This window comes from Loxodonta africana, chromosome 4, assembly GCF_030014295.1.
Source record: "Loxodonta africana isolate mLoxAfr1 chromosome 4, mLoxAfr1.hap2, whole genome shotgun sequence".
NCBI classification, from domain to species: Eukaryota; Metazoa; Chordata; class Mammalia; order Proboscidea; family Elephantidae; genus Loxodonta; species Loxodonta africana.
In genome coordinates this window covers 12,620,772-12,644,452 of record NC_087345.1, presented here as the reverse complement: position 1 = coordinate 12,644,452, position 23,681 = coordinate 12,620,772, and the positions used below count along the sequence as shown (strand labels likewise).

General features: G+C 46.0%; 1 protein-coding gene across 6 annotated transcripts in view; it reads right to left on the bottom strand.

Annotated features, from left to right (window-relative positions):
- Nucleotides 1-23,681, bottom strand: part of MRTFA (myocardin related transcription factor A) — a 212,486-nt gene that overhangs the window by 17,611 nt on the left and 171,194 nt on the right. For all 6 annotated transcript variants that reach the window (XM_064283481.1, XM_064283484.1, XM_064283482.1 and 3 more), the window contains 2 exons: nucleotides 23,519-23,584; nucleotides 650-705 (listed from right to left, as the gene is read on the bottom strand). In XM_064283481.1, the coding sequence (XP_064139551.1) occupies nucleotides 650-705; nucleotides 23,519-23,584 (122 nt within the window). The remainder of the gene's footprint in view (nucleotides 1-649; nucleotides 706-23,518; nucleotides 23,585-23,681) is intronic.

Below are 23,681 nucleotides of genomic sequence, written 5' to 3'. Positions count from 1 at the left end.
CCCTGTCTTTTATGTAAAAGAAAAAAGTGAAGAGGGTCGGAGGGGATGCATGTTCTGGTGACTTCCCCATCTCCTCCCACACTGGGCAGCAGAATATTCCCCAGAGCTCCCTGGGGGAACTGAAACCCCGGCGTGGGAGCGGCTGCAATTGAGGTGCTGCAGCATGAAACCTGGGGTCCCAGCAGAGCCCAGCTTCTGCTTTCCAAAGACTGAAAGCAAACCCGGAGCTGCTCGAGGCAGATGGAGTCTGGTCAGGTTTCCTGCCCCCCGGAGGTGTGGGCAGTGCAGCCCTGGACACAAAGGGGCCACCGCTAGGCAAACTGTCCCATGGCTGGTGCTTGCAGGCTAGCATCTACAAAAGGTTTAGTGGAATTAAGGGTGGGGAAATTCCAGTGGTCTCAAAGCAAGGCTCAGGGGAAGAAGGAGTGGGTGGTCACTCCGTTACCCTAAATGTGCCGAAGGAGAAAACTCATTCTGGTCCCATTCCATGTAATTACCCTGGAAGATGCCTGGGGTGGAGATGAAGGTTCTAGTCTGAACTGTGAGGCTAGGCCTAAGCCTAATGCCAGCTACTGAAGGGAAACAGAGCCAGCAACGCAGTGAGCTCCAGGAATGCTCTCTGCAGGTCCTTGGAGAAAAAGGTCCTTACCCTGGCCCGCTCCAAGCTCCTTCTCTGCTCATGAAATGCAGCTGGACTTTTCAAAGCTGTTGGGAGAAAAGCCGTTTAAGAGAGTTACTTCACAGTGAAGCATCATGTCAGTGCTACAACTTATCGTCAGGAGGCATCTTAAATTCAAGTTAATTTTAGCAGTACTATTAATATAAGCTGCAGTCAAGGGGAAACGGCACCTGAGTAAGCATGTCTCTATGCAATCATTGCCCCACTAAATCAGTTTGGGTTACTTTATGAATCCTAATGGGAGCAGTCCCTGCCTAAGTGTGGGCGCTATAAAGCACACTCATGAACTACAACTTTAAAACCACCCTGGCCCTGTCCCGAGACCGTGCACTGCACAGCCTCATCGGTCAGCCTCCCACGGCACTGGCCTGCTGGGTGCTGAGGAGGAGCAGAACAGCACAGCAGGGGCACCTTCCTTCTCAAACCTCACTAGGAACCATAAAGTGACCAGAGCTCTTCTAATGGGGCAGCTAAACCAAAAAGACTCCTGTCCTTTCAGGTACCGTTTCCCTCCTCACTCAGCCGATATTAATAGGACTACTAAAATTAACTTGAATTTCATCTGGAAGGACTGAAGAGCCCTGGTGAACATACACGATGGGCCGCCGACAGGACAGGTTCACCGCGGCCTGGTCAGGGGATCGCCTCTGCTCTGGGACACTGCCACCTACACCACAGCACTCAATACCGGCAAACAGCACAGAGAGGAAGGGCCAAGCCAGGGTCCTCCACAAATGCTATACTGTGAAGAGAGGGTCAGTCTCCTTTCGTCAAAACCTCGGCTGTGAGGACCAGTGATGATTTGGGACCTGAGGATGTGGGGAAAGGCCTGACTCACTTCAAGCAGGGAACAATGGCAATAAGAGAAATTGACAACACCGTGGTTGGTTTCACTTCTGCCGCCCTCCACCTTCAGAGCAGCTGTGAAACTGTGTACAGAGATAATTTCTGCCGGCTGACGGCTGTGGTGTGAGCGCAGGGCTAAGGAGCCGCTAAAAGTAGCAAGAGCATAGATAGGGCCCTATCCTGCCTGGGGCCCTGTGCTTCCTCTCCCCCCAGTGGGCTGGGCCTCAGCAACAGCAGTCCCAGAAGAAATGTGCCATCAGTATTTAAAAAAAAAAATTTTTTTTTTAATCACATAATAAAACAACTGCAGTCTTAAAGGCTCTGCTTGGAGCCCGTTCCATCTTCTAACGGCAGGGGGCGCTCTATATTTAACAAATAATCTCTAAGGAAAACCAGTCCAGAGTTCCTCCCCAGCCGCCAGCAGTATGCCCAGACACTAGCAGGGCCGGCCAAGCTCTCAGGGGGGCGGCCTTGGGCATTTCACTGGGAAAGCAGACAACCCTGCACCTACTTAGACTGTGTGTAAAGCTGGCTGAACTCCAAAATCAACCTTCAGAAGCCATGAAGCACAGGAACCTGTACAGGTGTGCTGGACCAGCAGCGGATGAACACCTGGCTCTCGAAGGGCTTTTCCCGTGGATGAGACAACAGTACAAAGAATCCCGAGAAAGCCTCCGTGCCCGCCCCACCCGGCTCCGATCTGCCTTACCTTTCTCCAGAGCACTCATCACCGTCTGACATTCTCACAGCCACACTATACATTTTTCTCTGTGTTTACTGTCAGTTCCTACCACTCAAATTTAAGCTCCAACAGGCACAGCACACACTCAATAAATATTCACTGAACCAGTGAAATGATGAACAGTTTATACATGGTGGTGCAGGGGTCAAGAGCTACAGCGGCTAACCGCAAAGGTCAGCGGTTTGAATCCATCAGCCACTCCCTGGAAACCCCGTGGGTTTCTGTCCTATAGGGCTGCTGTGAGTCTGAATCGACTCGAAGGGAATGGGTAAGGTATAAGCAAATAATAAAACGTGTGCCCTAGACCTGGAAGATTCTGTGCTAGAGCTTTAGACGTTTGTTCATTTGAACAGCCAGGCTTCTGGCTCCCATCAAAACTTGGATAGAGAGTCAAGGGATTTGTGTTCTACTCCTGGCTTCTACCAAGCGCTTTCGGTGTGACACTGGGTATGGCTGCTCTCTGGGTCTCATTTTCTTTTTCTGTAGAGAGAGGATCTGCCCAGCTCCCAGAAATCCTGAAAGAACCAATGAGACTGAAAGTGCTCTGAACCAGGGGGTGCGCTCACCAAGGTGTCTGAGGCGAGTGGCATGAACGGTCTGTGCTGAAACCCAAAGGCTGCTGCAGAAGAAAGGCCTGGCAGTCTACTTCCACAAGATTACAGCCATTGAAAACCCTATGGAGTGCAGTTGTACTCTGAAACACATGGGGTCACCAGGAATCGGACATGACTTGCTGGCAGTGGGTTTGGGTTTTTTTTTTAGTCCTCAAACAATGATTTGATTGGATCATCAGTTCGATTCCCACACAGGCCACAGATTATTTGTTTAAAACTCTGGCTGGCTTGCTGCCTCAACAACTCACGTTAGGTATTCCAAGAGGTAAGACACAAATCCAACTTTCGGAAAAACAACTCACAAAGCACAGAGTTTCTTGACGGGAGGGGGTTATACATCATTTTCACGCACAAAGTGCAGTGCACCTGGTTACAGAACGTGGATTCCTACCCGGTCCCACTGAGTTAGGGCAATTTTCATGTAACAGGAAGGAAGAGACTACTATTTATCGAGGTGTCTACTTATGTGGCAGGCACTGTTCTAGAAGTTTTAAAGATGTTAGTGATTAAAATTCCTAGTAATTTCACGTGGTAGGTAATACTCCATTTTACAGATGAGGACAGGCGTAGGCTAGGCTAGTAAGTGGCAGTTAGGATTACAACCTCATTCTGCCTCACCCTCAAGCCAGAGTTCTTCCTGCCCCTCTGGGGTGGTGTAACTTTACAGAATAGAGAAGAAGGAAATGAGCGGATGGCAAAGCAAAGTGGCCTCAGTTACACGCACTGCGTAGATGCAGATTGAGCCCAGGTAACGTGGAAAGGTCAGCTTGCCCACAGCACTGAACCGGTGTGAGGACGGCTCAGGTGAGGGCCTCAAAGTGGCTACGGGCACACAGAGCCACGGTTAGGAACCTGGGGCTCAACGTGGAGCTAAGGGGCGGCCTTTAGCACTGACACTAAGAGAAAAGCAGGGAGGGGACGAGAAGGCCAGAGGAACTCATTAGGTGGTCAGGGACTGACTGGTCAAGAGACCCAGAAACGAGGACGAAGGAAAGAAGGCAAGGTGGTAATTACCAATCCCAAAAGCCTGGTTCATTTTATAGTAACAATAATACCAACAACATCACACTGAATCATCTTAACAGCCAGGAAAAAGGGCCTTTGATTCCTGTTTTATAGATGATGAAACTAATGCCGAATGAGAAGCATAACCTGTCAGGTGGTTCGAGTGGATGAACTGGACCCGACCCAGGTCTAGTTCTCTCTTCCTTTCTTCCTTTGTGTAAACCTTTCGACAATGTCGGTTTCTCCCACTCCCTGAGGATCCCAACTCAGTTTGTGCTGCTCCTTCCCCATTTTGAATCCTGCTCTCAGGTGGCAGGTTTGACAATTTTAATAGCCACTTCTGATGGCTGGAAGGAGGAGGGAGCCATGGCCTCTCTTCCTTCGGGTTTCTGTCAGGACTTCCTTCTCCGGTCCACCTGGGGAGACTGGACCTGGGGATGCAAGGGCTCTCGGCACACCGGGGTTTGGGAAGTGAGGACCCTCCTGCTTAATGTCCAGCCCAGCTTGTTAAACCCACAACTGCGGACAGTAACCCAGCTAGCACAGTAGAAGGAAGGGTGCTGCAGGTGAGCCCTGGGCTTTCCTGATGTAGGAGCGAATGGTACTGTTATTAGGCAAAGCGCCTCAAGCTTCCAAGCTGCAGGGATGAGACACAAGGATGCAGACCAAAGCAGAAAATGGCTTTAAAGTTTAGGCCTCTGCTAGTTGTGGAAAAAGAAGCCCTGGTGGCCAGGGCTTTAAACCTGGTTTGTTCCGATTTGAACTCCTGCTGAGAATTCACATTTCTAACAAGTCCCCGGGGAAGTTATACGTAAGAATCACCAGGGGATCGTGTTAAAATGTAGATTCTGATTCAGTATATCTGGGAGTGGAAATACAAGTTATCAGCTGGGAACTGGTTAGAAATGCAAATTCTCAGCAGGGGTTTGAACCTGAACAAACCAGTTCAAAGGCCTGCTGGTGACGCAATGGTTACACGCTCGGCTGCTAACTGAAAGGTCAGCAGTTTGAACCCACCAGCAGCTCCACAGGAGAAAGGATCTGGTGATCTGCTCCCGTAAAGATTACAGCCTAGGAAACCTTATGGGGCAGTTCCATTCTGTCATATGGGTTGTTGTGAGTTGAAATCAATTTGATGACACACAACAACAATAACTGTGGAAAAACACAAAAGTCACAGTTAACCCATCTGTGTGTCCAACACGGAAGGGCTATATTCATCTTGGGCCACCCTCCTGCTGCTCCTCTTCCTCCTCACTGCCTTAATGGCTCTGCCAGTAGGAGTCAGGATATTACTCACTGAGAAATTTCATTTTCCCAGAAACTCCTAGAAGGCAGTCTCTGGAAAAAAGCAGCTCCCAATGAAGACAAAGAACTATGTGTGTCTACGCTGTTGCGTGCTGTCGAGTCAGTTTCGACTCATAGGGACCCCACAGGATGGAAGAGAACTGCCCACAGGGTTTCCAAGGCTGTAATCTTTACGGGAGCAGACTGTGATGTCTTTCTCTCCAGCAACGGCTGGTGGGTGCAGCTCGCTGACTTTTCAGTTAGCAGGCGAGCGCTTTAACCACTCTGCCACCAGGGCTCCTTGTGTGTGCCTACAGAAATAGCTAGGTGCTGTGTCAGGGGCAGGTCTTGATCCTTCACTGCCATCCTCTGGGGGCTGGTTCTGCTGGAACACTTGTATAGCCGAGTGAATAAAAGGCATGTTCAACAGGCACTGAAAAGGACAAATAACCAAGCCTCTCGTGGAAATCAAAAGAAGTGGCTAAAAGGTGTGGCGCCCTTCATTAGTTTCAGCTCGTGATGCGGGAGCAGCCCTGCCTGGCTGTGACCACCAATCTGTGCTCTGCTCTCTCTCTCCATCTTCACCCATTTTCTTTCTCCCCTTATGCATTTGCGGCCTTAATTAAATGCAGTCATTTGTGAATTAAAGCAATAAAGAGAGAAAAACTGCATCCTTTTATTCTTTTTTCATATACAAGGAGCACCACTGCCTTGTTCAGTGTGTGTCTGCAGGACTTTGCAGCTTACTGTGTAGAAGTCCCAGGATCAGACCTGGCATGAGCTAATCTAGCACTCAGCAGTCAGTATGAGCACCGTGACAAGTCAACCTATGCCATTCAGTCAGGACAGAAGCCAGTGCTTCCCCCACCATCACCTGGTTTCCTTAAACACATAGTCAAGTCAAAGTTGCCTTCTGGCGTCCCTGCGGAGCAGCTCTGGACACCTCTCAGCGGGTGAGCACAGCAGTTAGCCATTAAGCCTCATTTCCTCATCATTATCATTAAAGAGTGTTTATGAGGTGCTTGGGTCTGCATGTCACTTTATTAGGTGCTTACAATTACCCTGATGGCATAGTGGTTAAGTACTACGGCTGCTACCCAAGAGGTCGACAGTTCGAATCCACCAGACGCTCCATGGAAACTCTGTGGGGCAGTTCTATTCTGTCCTACAGGGTTGCTATGAGTCGGAATCGACTCGACGGCACTGGATTTCTTTTTACAATTACCAAGATGGTTCCCAGCCTTGAGAAGATAACAGGCCAGAAGCTCACCAGCAATTTTGTATTGACAGGAACTCAGAGACTATAAGCAAAGCACATCTTATAGAGATTCTGGAGTGCCGTGGTCTAAGTCGGCTTTCTTTCAGGCAAACCTGTTGGGTTTCTGTTTCCACTGGAGAAGCAGGGGGCACACATGCAGTGCATTAAGGGGGGCTGTCTGTGTGTGAGAGAATGAACACACTAACAAGCCAGGTGGGCAACTAGACAAGTGTCCACCCACCCATCCACCCACCCACCCATCCACCCACCCACCCATCCACCCACCCATCCACCCACCCATCCATCCAGTCCAACCAAACCAAACCAAACATGAATAAATCCTATGCTAGCTACTGAAGATTCACGGATATACAAGCCAAGGTCCCAGCCCTCAGAAAGAACTCATGATCTGGTCGAGGAAGAAGATAAATAACTGCAACACAAGCTGCAAGTTCAACAGGGGAAGTAATTTAAGGTGCTACAAAGCACAGAAACAGCAAAACTCAGCCAGGGCGGGGGGTGTGATTGTCCAGGCAGATTTCACAGAGAAAAATCTAAACGAGCTGGGTGGGGGCCCTGCAAGCAGACAAGTGGGGGGGGGGTCACGCGAGGCTGAGAAAGAGCACGAGCAGAAGCATGAGGGTACAAAAGAGTGAGGCAAGTTCAAGGAACTACCAGTGGTTTGATACGGTCAAACGAGAGTTCATGTAGGGACCGTGTGGCTGGAAGGGCTGGCGGGACCCAGCCCATAAGAGCATTAAATGTGCAGGGATTTCTGCTTCCAGGAAAATGGCATTGACTTACTTTTTTCTATTCTTCCCACTAAAAAACCCAGGATATAGTATATAAAACAAACGTAAGAGGACTCTGAAAAGTGGAGAGAAGAAGGCAGACCTTGGGACCTTGGGACACAAAAGGAACATCATGGTTCCCTGGTTTTTTTTTTTTTTTTTTTTGCCTCATATAGCCCAGACTTGGAACTGAAGAAACTAGCAACCCAGAAATGCCACGAGATGCAAACAAAAAAAGTTCTAACCAACGCCTGCTCTCTTTAGCCAAAGGACCAGGGAAGTAGCAGCCTAGCAGGGCAAAAAACTTTTAGACAATAACCGATCTACTCCAGCCAAACAACACAGAAGAAACTGTAGTGCCACCCAAGCCAGCAAAGGCCACATGGGGCATCTAGACTTCCACCCTCACAAAGCTCTAAAGGGGTGCCTGAACACCCTGCTGGGGTGGTGTTGGTGAAGGCCAGGTAGGACTTTCACCCTGCCGGCCCACAGAGCAAGTGACGACTCCGTGGGAAGCCTGAACTTGCACCCCCACCTACAGTAAGGAAGCAGCCCTCCCTCTCCCCGACTAGGGTGGGGCCAGAGGAGTCATGACTTTGACCACTGCTGAGTGGTGACGAGGCCACCCCCACCACAGTGTCAGTGGAGACCACGTGGGAAGCCGGACTTAAACCCTCTCCAGCAGTAACAAGCTGTCCCTCTCCCACTCCCACTCAGGTGTCCATGGATGCTGAGTGGGGAAGCTGAACTTCTACCTCCACCTGACAGAAATGAGGCCGTACCACAGTGAGCCAGCTAAACCGAAGGCTTAACAAAATCCAGAATCTCATATTATGAAAATGCCCATGTTTTAATTGAAAATAACTTGTTACACCAAGAACCAGGCAGATCTAAAACTGAATGAAAAAAGGACGCCAAGATCAAGATGATAGAGATGTGAGAATTACCTGACAAAGACTTTAAAGCAGCCATGATAAAAAAAAAAATGCTTCGATTGACAGTTACAAACATACAAAAAATAAAATAGAAACCCTCAGCAAAGAAATACAAGATCTCAGTGGAGAAGCAGAAGACATACTTATGAATTAATGGAAATTTTAGAACTAAAAAATACCGTAACTAAAATAAAAAGCTAAATGGATAAGCTTAACCATAGAATGGAGAGAACAAAGAAAAGAAGCAGTGAACTGGAAGGCAGAACAAAAGAAATTACCCTGTCTGAATAACAGAAAGAAAATAGACGGAAAAAAATAAAGAACTGAGATTCAGGGAGGTGTAGACTATAACAACAACAACAAAAAAATCTAACATTTTATCACTGGAGTCCCAGAAGGAAAGGAGAAAGAAGGCTGAAAACATCCAAAATTGGGCAAGAGAAACAAACCTACAAATTCAAGAAGCTAAGTGAATCCCAAACAAGATAAATCCAAAGAAGTTCACACCAAGATACACCATAATTAAACGTCGGAACTAAACACAAAGAAAAAACCTTGCAAGCAGTCAGAGAAAAATAACATCTTACCTATGTGGAAAGACAATTCAGTGACAGCAGATTTCTCATCAGAAACCATGGCAGCCAGAAGAAGGTGGCACAATATTTTTCAAGTGCTATTAAGGACTATATTCCGAGGTCCTTAGGAGACTAAAGGGTTTTAACCCAGGGAGTAACATCATCAGAACAGAAAGGAGGAGGGAGGTGGAAGGAGGGTAGAGGAGATCATTCCCAACTTGATGTTTTCTGTTAAAAAAATAAAATGAGCAACACACCTGACAATTGGAATGTATTCATTTCACCTCTCTGCACTCACCAAAAACTCAAACCAAACCAGTTACAGTTGAGTAGATTTTGATTCATGGTGGCGCCTTGTATGCAGACGAGAACGGCTCTATAGGGTTTTCAGGGTTGTGACCTTTTGGATGCAGATCGCTAGGCTTATCTTCTGAGGGGCCTCTGGGTAGGCCTGAACCACCAACCTTTTGGTTAAATAGTCAAGTGCTTAACTGTTCGTGCCACCCAGGGACTCCTATCTACACTCACATCCTCCCCTTTATTGCCACGCCTTTTAACTTTGAACTTCTCAAGCTTACAAAATCACTGAAAGAATAAATAATGAGCAGCCCCATAACTCTGATCTAGATTTACCAGTTATGTTCTGGGCATATTTGTTTCTATCACGCTCTCATTCACACACACATTTACTTTGTTTAAGAATTACTTGAAAGTAGGCTGCAGATAATCATGACACTTGGCCTCTGATTTCTCGGCAATCGTTTCCTAAGAATAAGGACATTCTCTAACATAACTGTCTTTATTACACCCAAGAAAATTAACATTCATAATATAATCTAATTTACAGTCCATATTTAAATTTTCTCAATTGCTCCCAAAAATGTCTTTTATAGCTATCTGGATTTCCCCCCAATCCACCATATCATCAAGTGTCATGCCCAGCATTTGGCTGTTGTCTATTTAGTCTCACGGTCTAGAACAGTTCCCCTGCCTGCTGTTGTTTTTCATGATACTAACTTAATTATTCAAGCTGGTCATCCTGCAGAATGTCCTACAGTCTGCACTTGGCAAGAAGACTACATAGATGGTGTGTACTTCTTAGCATCAAGAGGTACATAACATCAAGTTGTCCAATCGCCAATGAGTCTGAAAGTTTAAAGAGTGACACCAGATTTCCCCCATCTTAATGGTAGCACTGTCCCCTTTTCTAAGTAATATGTAGTCTGTGGGGTGACACTTTGAGACCCTGTGAAAATCTTGTTACCTATAATCATTTAACTAATGGTTATAGCATCTATTGATGATCCTTGCCAGAATTAATTATTAAACGGGGGATAGCAAAATAGTGAGAATTTTATTTGTACAAAATCATTCTGGTAGTGATCAAGAGATCTACTTAGAAGAACAAAATGGAGTAACTAGGTGAATGACTACGCTATTAACACTCCCAGACAGAGGATACAGGGGGAGTAACTTGGGATGGAGTCCCTGGGAGACGCAAACCAAGAGAAGAGAGGTTTGAGTCTACCCAAAAGCACCTCAGAAGAAAGGCCTGGCAATATACTCCCAAAAAATCAGCCACCGAAAACCCTATGGAGCACAGTTCTACTCTGACATACAAGGTGTCACCATGAGTTAGAATCAACTTGACAGCAACTGGTAAACCTGGGACAGGGTGACAGAGACTGTGTTCAGTTTTGGACATGCCAAATACAAGTTGCTTTTGAGACATCCTATTAAGGTGTGTCTGTGTGCGTGTGTTAGGAGGAAGGTCCGATGACAGATAACATCATCTAGGGACAATGTGACATCATACGTAGAGAAAGAATACTTCCAAGGCCCAATCTCAGAGAACTCCAGGATTTAAGGAGAGGTGATGAAGAGCATCCAGTGAAAGAACTGAGGAGGTCACAGAGGCAGGAGGCAGACGAGGCAAAACTGGTATCGGGAGTACGCCTCCAGAAAAAAGGCGCAGCTAGACAGAGAGACATGGTAACAGTGCGGAGGTCAGGGAGACACGGCTTCAACAATGTTTCCAGAGGATGGAATCTCGGGCTTGGGCCGTGACCAGAGGTCTCTGAGCTACTTCAGTGCCTTAGGCAGAAACTAACTGGTGACAGGTTGAAGAGTAGATCAGAGGTAAGAAAGCAAAGTCAGAGGTGTAAGTCTGCCCTTAGAGACCACAGATGTGCGAACAGTTACTCATTCTTCCAACAGCTATTTATTCAGAGCCCACATGTGTCAGACCCTGTTTTGCCACCAGGATATGCATGTGGAGAAAGACACATAAAGTAAGTAAACGTATACCACAGCAGGGGGTGATCTACACAATGAAGAAATATAAAGCAGGGTATGGGTGGCATGACTGACTGGGGCAGGGGGCACTTTGACATGGAGTTGTCAGGGAAAGGCTCTCTGGTAAGGTGATGTTTGAGCAGGAGGAAGGGAGTGAGCCCTGCAGTGATGTGGGGCAGAACCTTCCAGGCAAGGAGAACAGCAAGTGCAAAGGCCCTGGGTGGAAATCTGCTGAAGGCAGAGAAACATCAAGGAGGCCAGCATGGCAGGAACAGAGGAAACAAAAGAAGAGTGGGGGAGATTCGGTGAGAGGAGTAGCCATGTAGGGCCTTGTAGGACTTGAGACTCTACTCTGCCCTGAAGTGGTGCTAGAGGAAATGAAACGGGGAGCAGAAAAAAAGGAGGATGGTGCCTGTGAACCTTAGCACTGACGAAAAGGCTTCAGAGGGTAACATAAATAAAAGATCTGCTGGAAACAGCTTCCTTGTTTCACCCTAACATTTGCATAGCATGTTAGGAATTGCCTTGTTGAACCCTCTTCGCACCTAGTATTTTCCATTGATGCACTTGAATTGTGCTGGCGAAGAATACTGAATATACCGTGGACTTCCGGAAGAATGAATAAATCTGTCTTAGGAGAAGATATAATCAGAGTGCTCCTTAGAAGCAAAACTGGCAAGACTTTGTCTTGCTTATTTTGGACACGTCACCAGGAAAGACCAATCCCTAGAAAAGAGCAATCGGATGGACTAACACAATAGCCTCAAAAATGGGCTCCAACAAAAGATCATGGAGATGGTGCAGAACCAGGCAACATTATGTTCTGTTATACAGAAGGTCACATAGGTTAGAGTCGACTCAACAGCACCTAACAAAGATAACAGAGTTGAGGAGTCCGTGGGTGGTGCAAATAGTTAATGCGCTCAGCTACTAAGCAAAAGGTTGGAGGTTTGAGTCCACCCAGAGGTGCCTCAGAAGAAAAGCCTGGTGATCTACTTCCAAAAAAGCAGCCACTGAAAACCCTATGGAGCACAGTCCTACTTTGATACACAGAGTTACACAGACTCAACTCAACTGGTTTTTTTCTAACTGGACTTGGGTTATTTGATCCCAAACTTAGATATTTACGTATATTCAGCATGAGAGAGACAGGGAGGTAGTAAGTACTCCCTTGATCAAGTATCTCCCCCCGCCACAAAATGTGACAAAACACCAAAAAATAACAAACAACTGTGATTTTAATCTGATCCTTCACATTTTGACTTCTCCTAGCTATTCGTTTGGAAATAAACGCTGCCTTGTCGTTTCCTCTAATATTGACAAGGGGACAGAAGGGAGAACTTGGAAAATGCCAAGGGGGAACACGTTCGCCCCTTCCTTTTCCCTCCAGCTGTCTCTTGAAAGGCCCAGCATACCAGAAAAGGGAGTCACTGTGTAATCAAACTCCGTCCAAAGTGAACTCCGTCCACATCCCTTGGCCCTAGCACAGAAGTTTGTCCCACAATTCTAGGCAGTTCATTAACTGCCCAAACTGACCACTGACAAGGCCAGGAGAGGGGCAGCCATGTCGGGCTTTTCCTAGCCTTCAGGCAGGGGTCAGACGCTGTCTACACCCCACCCTCTTAGAGCTTTGCTATCAACTCTTGCGGACAGGGCTATCCTCTACTGCAGCCTCCTGGGGAGAAGAAGACAGCAATATCCGAGGGCACCGCTAAAAATGGAAAGGGGAGTAGATCCAAGTGTGGTCAAGAAACCACTGGCATCAGAATGTCTCTGGAATGCAAGCAACTCTCTGGAATGCAGATTCCTCGGCCTTGAGAATTTTAATCTTTAGTAAGCTCTTCGGGTGACTCTGATGCCACTAAAATTGGAAAGCCACTGCCTGCACAGCCCAAAAGGTGGAGGGGTGGTAACAATGCAGATGAGAAAGTGAGGGTGTTATCTGCTCATTCTCCACAACCAGGGGAGGTTCAAAAGGACCCCTCGTAAGGACTTGATGGATTTTCTCAAGAAGCCAAAGTCAAACTTTCAATTCTGCTGGTTGTGTGGGTGCCTACAAGTTGGAAAAGAGTTTTTCTTTCCTGAACCCCTTTCAGGCTCACTGCAGCTATAAGGTATGAATTCCTGGGAGTCAAAGAATCAGAGCTTACTGCCTGCCAATTCCTCCTGCCCTGGCAAGGGCCTCGTTCAGAGGGAGAGATTCCACACCCCTGCTGATTCTATCTGAGGCCTGGCAGCCGTGCCCAATGGAAGGCAGCTACAGAAATGCCGGCCTCGGTCTGAGCACCCAGTGGGTGAGGGGCACAGAGGTTCACTGGCATCGGTGCAGGAAATGGGTCACTGACACACTGAGGGACTAAAGGGCAGAGGTCAGCTGTGTCACTGATGTGTGAGGTTTACACCAGAATTAGGTAGATGGTTTGTTTTTAGGGTTCCGTGTCCAGGCAGAGCAGGGGCTCTTAACCTGGGGCAAACTATATCAGCTTAGAGCATCTACAAATACCCAGAAACCATATGCTTGCTTGGGCAACTGTCTGGTGAGAGGGTGTGTAAGGTTCTCCACGGAGAAACCACAACACAAAGGAAACTGAGAACCTCTAACTCAACCAAAGGTTATTCAGACAGAAGTGGAAGCTCGTCCACAGCCTTCAGGCCTCACAAGCAGCAGACAACAGCAGCGAGCTGGCAGCAATTCCACTGGTGGGCTGAAACACGACCGTTACTCTCAGTCCCAACAACTCTGACCTCACCTCACCAGCCGCCCACAGCCTCACCTGCCTGACCTGACACTGTTTTCAGTTTTCAAGTATTTTCAAAGTCGAGATTTTGGTGAAAGCATTGCAGGCTATCATCACAAAATTCCAGTCTAGACTGTGACTTTCAGGAATTAGCACAGAGGTTGAAGTCAGAAGACCTGGGATGAATCTGCCTCTTTTACTGGCAGTGTGACCTTGGGCAGGTCACATAACCCCCATAAGCCTCAGTATGCTCATCCACAAAATGGCAATTCCACTAACTACTGCCCCGGGTAACTGTTTGCATTAAATAAAGTGAAAGGGCTGTGCCATCTGCCAGAAGCTATATTAAGCTTGAGACATTGTTCTGTTAACTTTTTTTTCTGTATCATCCTCCTTCTAAAGGCAACGGCGCATGTACGGAGTCAAAAGCTGAGAGCTAACTGGGCTTGACTTGCATTTTTTGTCTTTCTGCTTTTAGCCGACACACTAAAATATCCTGCATACGAAAATATCCTGCAACAAAAACCATTCACCAAAGAGTTGTGTCAACAGTTCCAGGGTCTGATCACGAGAATGAGACCCAAGGTGAAGTTCATGTGAATTAAAGGAAAAGCCTTGGTGGCAGGGTGTGAAGAAGGGACCACACATTCTTGGGTGAGCAAAGATCCAAAGCAGCAGTCATAAAACGCTCTTTGTACACATCCTGTTTGGGTACTCAGGGTTACCACTACCCCTGTTTCGGCATCTGGGCTGCCATCCCCACCCAAACCAGCAGGAAAGCCAACTATGGAGAATGAATGTAACAAGTGGAGGCTCATGCTACAATGTGATGAACCTTGAAAACACTACGCCAAGTGAAGTCAGTCAGTCCCAAAACACCACATACTGTATGGCCCCACATACATGAAATACCTGGAATGGGTAAAGATAATAGAAACCAAAGTTTATCAGTGGTGACCAGGGGCAGGAGAGAGGGGACACTGAGTTCCTGTTAAGGCTGATGGAGACATGGAAAGGGACAGAGATGACGGTCGTGCAACATGGTGTCATTACACAGGACGGGTAAAAACGCTGCAATGGCAAATGTTTTGTTATATATGTTTTTACCACAAAAAAAAAAAAAAAAGTGAAGGCTTGGGAAACTGAATGTTTTCTTTCTCAGAAGCACAAGCTGCTTCAGCATCTCCCACCCTTGACTCAATGGTGGTGAAGGACGTTTCCACCGGGAGAGAAGCTCCGCACACGATCTTGTGTAACATGAGCGTCAACAGGCATGGCCATTCCAAAAGATTAGCATATTAAGGGCCAAAAATTTTGAACATGGCCTTAAAACACAATTTGACTGATGGACCACAACCATCACAGCCTCCACTAGACTGAGCCTAGCATAACTAGATGGTGCCCGGCTACTGCTACAGGCTACTCTGACAGGCATCACAACAGAGGGTCCTGAACAGAACAGGAGAAAAATGTAGAACAAAATTCAGTTTCACAAAAAAGGACCAGACTTACTGGTCTGACAGAGACTGGAGAAATCCCGAGGGTGTGGCCCGCGAATACCCTTTTAAAACAGTACTACAGTCATTCCTGAGGTTCACCCTTCAGCCAAAGGTTGGACAGGCCCATGAAATACACGTAGCTCAACCATGTATACAAGACTAAATGGGCACACCAGCCCAGGGGCAAGGACAAGAAGGCAGGAGGGGACAGGAAAGCTGAACGAATGGAAACGGGGAACCCAAGGTCGAGAAGGGGAGAGTGTTGATATGTCACTGGGATTGGCAGCCAACGTCACAAAACAATACATGTATTAATTATTTAATGAGAAACTAATTTGCCCTGTAAACCTTCATCTAAAGCACAAAAAAATAAAAAACAACACACACAATTCATGCTTCTTTTTTGACATATATATCAGCTGTGTTTGTATCTACCTGTCACACCACAGCCCAATCTAAGGCTCTGGATTGCTAAACTATCATTCCAGTATATACTCAACTGGTAAAGCCCAACAAGATGGAAAAAAACACTCCAGCCTCTTCTGAAGGCCCATAATGAATATGCTCAAATCACAAGCTCCAAATCGCCTTTGCCCTCTGCAATAACACCCCAGTGGGCTGAAGAATTTTAAACCACCACCATCCTCAGAAGTCTGTCAGGTCTCCTCTGGGCACAGGATTCTTTAGGATGTGTACCATTTGGGTAGAAGCAGCGAGTAGCCAAACAACTGACTTTATCATCTACGCTACTTCATTCATTATCTTTAAAAGAAGATGGAACATCGCAGATACTCCAGAACCAATTATTGAATGAAATTTAATACCTATTATACTTACACCAGAAACCCCAGTAGCACAGTGGTTAAAAGCTACAGCTGTTAACCAAAAGGTCGGCAGTTCGAATACACCAGGTGCTCCTTGGAAACTCTATGGCGCAGTTTCACTCTGTCCTACAGGGTTGCTATGAGTCGGAATCAACTTGATGGCCATAGGTTTGGTTTGGAGTTTTTTATACTTACACTGGAGCCCTGGTGGCGAAGTGGTTAAGAGCTCGGCCACGAACCAAAAGGCTGGCAGTTTGAATCCACCAGCCACTCCCTGAAAATTCTGTGGGGCAGTTCTACTCCTTCCTATAGGGCTGCTATGAGTCGGAATCAACTCGTTGACGAGTTTGGTTTGGGGGTTATACTTATACCTACTATACTTTTTAGATATTAAATTATATCAAGAAGACTACTTTTAATGATCTGTTCAACAGAGTTCACTGCCAGAGTTTTCTTTGGATTCAACAATGAGTACGCTCACTCCAGGGAACTATTTTAGGATTTGTTAGCAACTGGCCAAGGAGGAGGTTCTGTTAGCGACTAATGCTAGTCACTGACCACTGAGGTAGAAACACACCCTACACCACCAGCAGGATGAAGACTGCTGACATCTATCACAGATCTAACATCAAACGCCCAGGAGTGCTGTGCCTGAGATAAAAGAGCAGATTCCTGAGGCCACATGCCTAACACAATTTTCTCTTAGCTTCAGATCTAGGGATCAGGTTAGCCTGATTCCTGGGACACACATGTTTTACTACAATGCTTAGCAAATGCCATTGAAACTTGGGATTCAACCACAGTTAAACTGTCACATTCCTGTGATGAGGAGGCATCATCTCCTAGGTGCGGTTTTCTGTTTCTTCAAAAAAAAAAAAAAAACAAACCTAGTTCTTTTGCCTGAAGTTATTTATGTATCTGAAAAAGCCAAATGGATTGTACTAACATACTGCGAGTAATCAAAAGAAACACGGGCCTGAGGCCACTGCCCAGACTAGAGGAGCAGGTGAACTGCAGGGCTTGGAGGAGAGGCCTTTTCTCAACTCCTACCAGAAAGAGCCACTAGTGACACTGTGGCCAAGCTCCTCTGGCTCACAGGAGCACCAGTTTGGAGACTACCACACACAAGCTTCCAGCCACTCCCGAATGGAACGGGAGCAAACATGAGAGGACCAAGGCCAGAGAGGCAAGATCTACCCTCACCCTGGCCCCCACTCCAACTCACAAATCTATGAGCTATCCGTTGGCAACTAATGTCCCTGACAATATAACACTTCATTTAAAAGCAAAACAAATGACATTTACTTGAAACTTACAATCTGGCCAACTTAAATCTTTGAAAGTTAAAAAAAAAAAAAAAAAATGTCTGTTGACTCTCAAACCAGACCCAGTTCTGCTCTGGAATAACCACCATGTCCCCACTGATACACATTTCTATCTCTTGACAAGCTGCCCAGAAAACAACAGCAGCAGCAGCATTATTTGTGACCCAGGCACTTGTATGCTTGTTTTAAGAGAGAGCAAGAGAGAGGTTAAGAAGAAAACATCCACCACCATGAAGAAGACAAGCTAACGAAACAATCATCCTGTTAATACATGACTGAAAGGGGAACGATCTTAACCAGTTACCTACCACTAGTTGCCTAGTGGTTCTTTGACTCTAATAATTTATAGCAATTGTTTTTTTAATTCACAGGGAGGGAGGAAAGTGAAATTAAGGAGGATTTTATTTCTTAAAAACTAGTTCCTGTTCCCAAACACTGGCTTTCACAGAGCTTAATGAGATATATTAAAAGCTGCCTTCAGATTCGTAAGAAGGTTGTTGCTGCTAGCTGTCCCTGATACTCATTCTGCACTTGTAAAATGAGAATCATGCTGCCTAGATTTCAAAAGCATGAACCATCTGTCATCTCATTTGATCTTCACACCAACTCTGAGGGGCAGGTAAGAGGGGTTATTATTCCAATTTTATAGACGTGGAAATTGAGTTCAGAAAAGTGAAGCTGAGTTGCCCAAGGTCACTTAATTGCTAAGTGGTACAGTTAGGGTCTACAACTCCACTGTTTAATCCAATAGCCACTAGCCATATGTGACTATTTAAATTAAAATTAATGAAGAATGCTAAATCATAACCCCTTTCTCATTACGATAATGAGAGGCTTAAAGAGATTGGTTTATCATCTCGGGGGTAAAAAAACTAAAAATTAGTTTTAAAAGAGCTTTACCAAAATGAATTTAATCTACATGTACTCAGGAAAAAGAATCTCGAAACCCAGTTTGTACGACAGGGGGAAGAATAACGTAAGTACTAATTCCCAAGTTATAAACAGTAAAAGCTTTATTAAGAAGAATTTTATCTTCAGAGGAAAACGGACCACAGTAATGCACTCTGAGGTGTTAAATGACCCTCTGTCAGAGTGAAGAAGAAAGTTCTCAGTACAGGGGCTGTTACAGTCAGATGAACAGGAGATTTCAGCTAATGTTAGCGCTCACTAAAACCACCACTACATCAGCTGTGGGTGCTACAACTGGGCCACGATTTCTCTGCGTAGAAACACCGACAGCTGAAGAGTGACAAAAGAAGGATCAAATTGTAGAATTGAAGCGACTAGGAGTGAAGATGTGGCAAAGCTTATTAAAAAGAGAGCTCTAGGAAGCCAGCACACGAAGCCATTCTTTCCAGTTTCACTGTGAGATGCACAGGGCCGACTGGCAGGCCTATGAACCAGTCAAAACTAGCTGGCTGATTTGTTCACTTTTTCACTCAGTAACACATTGAAGCACCTTTCGAGGGTCAGGCCGTTTGAGAGGCCTCTTAGACTGACACTAACTGGCTGCTCTTCCTGACACATGCTGCCCTCATGCCCTTTGCATCCTCTTAGCCATTTGGAGGTTAAGCATCACCAATGGCACGGGCTAGGTATACAGCAACACCACTTAAAATGAAAACAAAAACGAGCTCACGCAAGAAAACAGAGCAAGGTCCTTAGAGAATCTGTAGGACAGCAGTAATTCTTTCATAACCTGTCTACAAAGACGCGAGAGTTTCTCCAGTACTCGCACAGGGTAAAATAAGGAATTGAGGGTTAATTGTAGGATAAGAAACATGCTACTCTATGCTTTTTCTCAAGGATTCTCAGTAGCATGACAAAAGGCTGAAAAGGAAGAGACAAACAACGTTCTTCTCTCCCATTCAGAAAGATTACAGGAGACTTCTTTCTCATTTGTCTGGTGTCCTTTAAAAGGTCATCCCACTGCAAAAGATCTCTGCCAGAACATTTTTCTTGACTCTCACCTTAACCTTATGACCTTGTACACCTTTAAATGTCAAAGAGAAAGGCTGCACAGGAAGCTCTGTTTGAGAACATCGTGTACCACACACGACCCATCTCTTCTATGATCTTCATGCTGAACACGGCGCCATTCCTGGTCTTCATCTTTGGATTTAAAGACCAGCTCCCTATCTGTGCCATCTCCTTTCTCCCAGTTTAACTCCCTCAAGATATGTCAAGCATCATACATCATTAGAGAAAGCTCAGGGCCTAGAATATGTTATCCTTTGCTATCTGGCATCCTGTATTTGGTAGGGTTTAGCTGGTGTTAGATTTGAGGTGTTGTGTTTGCATGATGGAATAAAGGATACTGGGAAATGATCCTGTTTAACAGCATATCAGAAACTAGCTTCTATGCTCATAGTTTAGATGCCATGGACAGAGCACATCAAGCAGCAGAGAGAGGTGCACAGGAACCAGGGGACACTTTAACCTCCTAAATCCCCTAAACTTTGTGGAAAAACTACATCTCAACTTTGAATGATACTTAGAAACATGAAGGCAAGAGAGCCACTGAAACACAACACATCCTACAGATATGATATCAGAACTAAAACCAGCTCCTCAATGGAAACTGTGTGAAATGTTCTGGAAATAAGGTGGAAGGTTTCCCCCTTCCCCTCTTCCCAGAGCTAGGAAAAAAGCTTAGGATGAGAAGAAACTGATAAAAGGTATAAACACAGAAATGATGAGGCAGGACGTATGCTCTTTTCCCTCAGCTTGAAGGAAGGTAAGATAAGGGTTCTTTTCAGAAGCTCCTCAGGCCACTAAGAGGGCAATGGAAGCTGGCATTTCAAACTGGATCTTACTTTTTTCAAGTCTCCAAACCTCCCACAATTAACAACAATTTGCTGACCATTTATGATTTGCCCAGCACTGCTCATATTTTCTTTGAAAGACACAGAGTGGAGGGTAAGGAATAAGGCTGATGGAAGACAGCAGGTGGTGGAGATGTGTGGAGGTGGAGGATGCTGGAGATGGCCATGGGAATTAGGGGAGACAGGGTGGTGCTGAGGAGGCTGAGTTACTCCCAGGTTGGGGATGGCAAGGAGAAAATGAGCCTCATCTTTGGGGACTCAGGAAACTATATGCATGTATCTCCAGGTATGTAGATGAGCAGAGAATGTCATACCTAAAACCATTCTCAAGTCTCAACATTCTCTCTCAACATCTAAGAGTTTGCTACCTGGTTGCTGAAGGTGGCTCTTGGTAGGTGGGAAGACTCAGTGTTCCCACAGAAACAAGTCACTTCTCTTTCTGTAGGAAGGTTGATTCTTCCCACTTTACAGAGACAGAGAACAACTCAAAAGTATACAACTAGATATTCAGAGCAATTTTAAAACTTTGGCTCCTAGTAGGATGGGAGCTTCAACTCAAATTCTATGCACGGAATTCCAACAGGTCTGCAACAGAGTGGTATCTGTCTCTGTCTGTCTGCCTGTCTCTCTCTCACACACACATACTTTACAACTGGCTGTCTTCATTCATTCATTCAGTGCCAGGCACCAGGGACAGAAATACAAATAAGATACTTTCTGAAGGAGCTCATGGTCCAGATGGACAAACATGTAAGCAAATAACTGCAATAATTTAAGCACTATTTGTCTTAACAACAGGGAATACTACAAGAAATGCTAAGCAAGGAGATTGTAAATCAATAAATCCAATTAAACAGTGATCACCAGTAGCCTCTCGTATTAAATGCAAGACAGGGAGAAGAATGCAGGGCATCCCTCCCCGACGTGGCTTTTAGCCCTGAGCACGTTACACAGCCTGAGAAGTAGCACGATGCGCTCAGAACCAGTGCTAGAATTACCGTCAGCACCGAACTGCTCTTTATCTTGCCTGTGGGTGATTTTTAGCTACCCAAGTAGACTGTACGTGTCTTCAGGCCAGGGACCATGCCTCATGTTTCTTTAATCTCTTACAGCATCTACAGCCACCCTGGGTACAAAGTAAATGCTAAATACACAACGTCCTTGGTGAAAGGGTAAGCGGAGATGCTGGGCAACCTCTACAAAGGTTTGCACGTCGGCAGGTCCGGAGTCTTGTCCTACCAGGTCACATTACTGATCCACCACACAAGCCATCTGCTCTATCTGACACTTTAAAGGTTGGAGTGGGGGGGACCCCTCACTGGACGGCCATAGCAGAAGATAGCATGGTGTGGGTAAATGGTCTGGTAGTGAATTTCAGTAAACACAAGCTGAATTTGAGACCTGGGCTCCCAGGCTGAAGCTCAGAATACAGAGAGGCCTTAGCTTCCTTACACCTTGCTATAAGGTTCTAAGTCTGGCCCTACTACTACCATGACATGAAGCAAATCCCGTCCTCAGTTGCTTAAAAGCTTTCAATGTCTTCCCATCGCACCTAAAATAAAATCACCTCCTTATCATGCAGTTGACAAGGCCCTTGTTCTGGCTCCTGCCCACCTGGCCAATCTTAACTTGCCCCCCTCTCCCCTCACCCACCACGGCTCTAGCCACACTGGCTTTCTTGGTGTTTTTCAAACATGCCAAGCTCTTGCCTGTACTAAGGCCCTCGAGCTTACCTGTCCCTCTCTCTGGGCCTCTTCCTGCTGAGTGGCTGACTCCTCCTCCTCCTCCCTTAGATCTCAGGTGAAATATTTCCTCTTCAGAGAGGCCTTTCTAAGCCAGCTATCCAAAGTGATCCCCATCTCACTCCAATTACTTGTTAACAAATCAACCAGTTAATTTACTTCATTTACCATTTTCTAAGATGATCTTCGTTTCCTTGTTTTTTATCAAATTTTACCCTTATAGAATATAAACCTCCCGAGAGCAGGACCTGGATTTATCTTCCTATATAAACCGGCACATATTAAGCACTCAAATGTTTTGAATGAATGACTGAAGGAGAGTTTGGGGTAGCAGGTCAGCAGCACTGAGTGAAGGTGAGAAGCATCACCTCCCACTGTGAAGCCACCCAACAGTTGTATGGCATAGTTCTGTGACTTCATTAGGGTGTTTCTAGGTGACAGTAGCATATAAACAGAAAAGAAAGAAGAGGGAGAGCCTATGTTCTCTGCTGATGGCTTAAAAAGAAATGTCGAAGAGCAAAATCTTGCTGGTTCCAGTTTCTACTTAGTTTGTAATGCTGCTGGCATTGAAAGCAAAATTTCTTAGTTCCACCAGATCCCAAGGCTGGTTTCATTTCCCCCAAGTGATGCGGTTCCACAGCCCACGAGCCCGGCCTGGGACAACCCTGTCAACAGCTTCTCCTATGGACATCGTCACCCGCGCCAGCCTCAGGACCTGAGGGTCTCGCCTGACAACGGAACTGTGCTTGTCTCCAATTATCAGGAACCCGAACACTATGGCAAAGCTTACAGAAGAAGTGGCTTCTTCCTCACCAGACCCCAGCTAAGATCCGCCCTGCTACAAGGAGAAGTGTAACAGAGTGTAGAAACCCTTTTACAAGGTGCAACTAAAAAGTCAGAGATGATTCAAATGGCACCCTGTTATGGACTGAATTATGTCCCCCAAAAATATGTGTCGTAAATCCTAACCTGTGGTTTTAATTACATTTGGGAATGGGTTGTCTTTGTTATGTTAATGAGGCATGACTAGTGTAGGGTGTATCTTGAGTCAATCTCTTTTGAGATATAAAAGAGATTAAACAAGCAAGCAGAGTAGAGATGGGGGAAGAGAGATGCCAAGCCACATGAAGACTGCCCTAGAGCAGAAGCTCAAGGAGAAAAGGACCTTCCTCCAGAGCTAACAGAAAGAGAAAGCCTGCCCCTAGAGCCAGCACCCCGAATTCAGACTTTAGCCTCCTAAACTGTGAGAAAATAATTTGTTCAAGTTACTCATTTGTGGTATTTCTGTTAGACCAGCACCAGATAACTAACACATACCCTTTCAACCTAATGCTGTTTATTTCACTCAGCTTGATCAAAGAGGGCCATTATCTGAACTACTGAGTGTTGTAAGTCCCTGAGCTTGGCAAAGCAGGAGAAAGAAAGAGTGGGAAATAAAACCCACTGTGTTTGTTTTACGTTAGGTGTTTCCCATGGCACGCTGGGCACCACAAGTTGTCCTCATAGCAACTCTAGAGCACGATGAGAGAGGCACTTACGCGGCATGATCCCTTGGCTCACCAGCTCTTCCCGGGTCCGGCGCTGCTGGAGCTTCAACTGCAGCACTGTGGGGCGGTAAAGAGAGAGGAGAGATGGACGGTCAGCCGGGCGCGCCACCACAAAAGACACATTCTCAAATGCAAAAATGTCTTAAAACAGAGG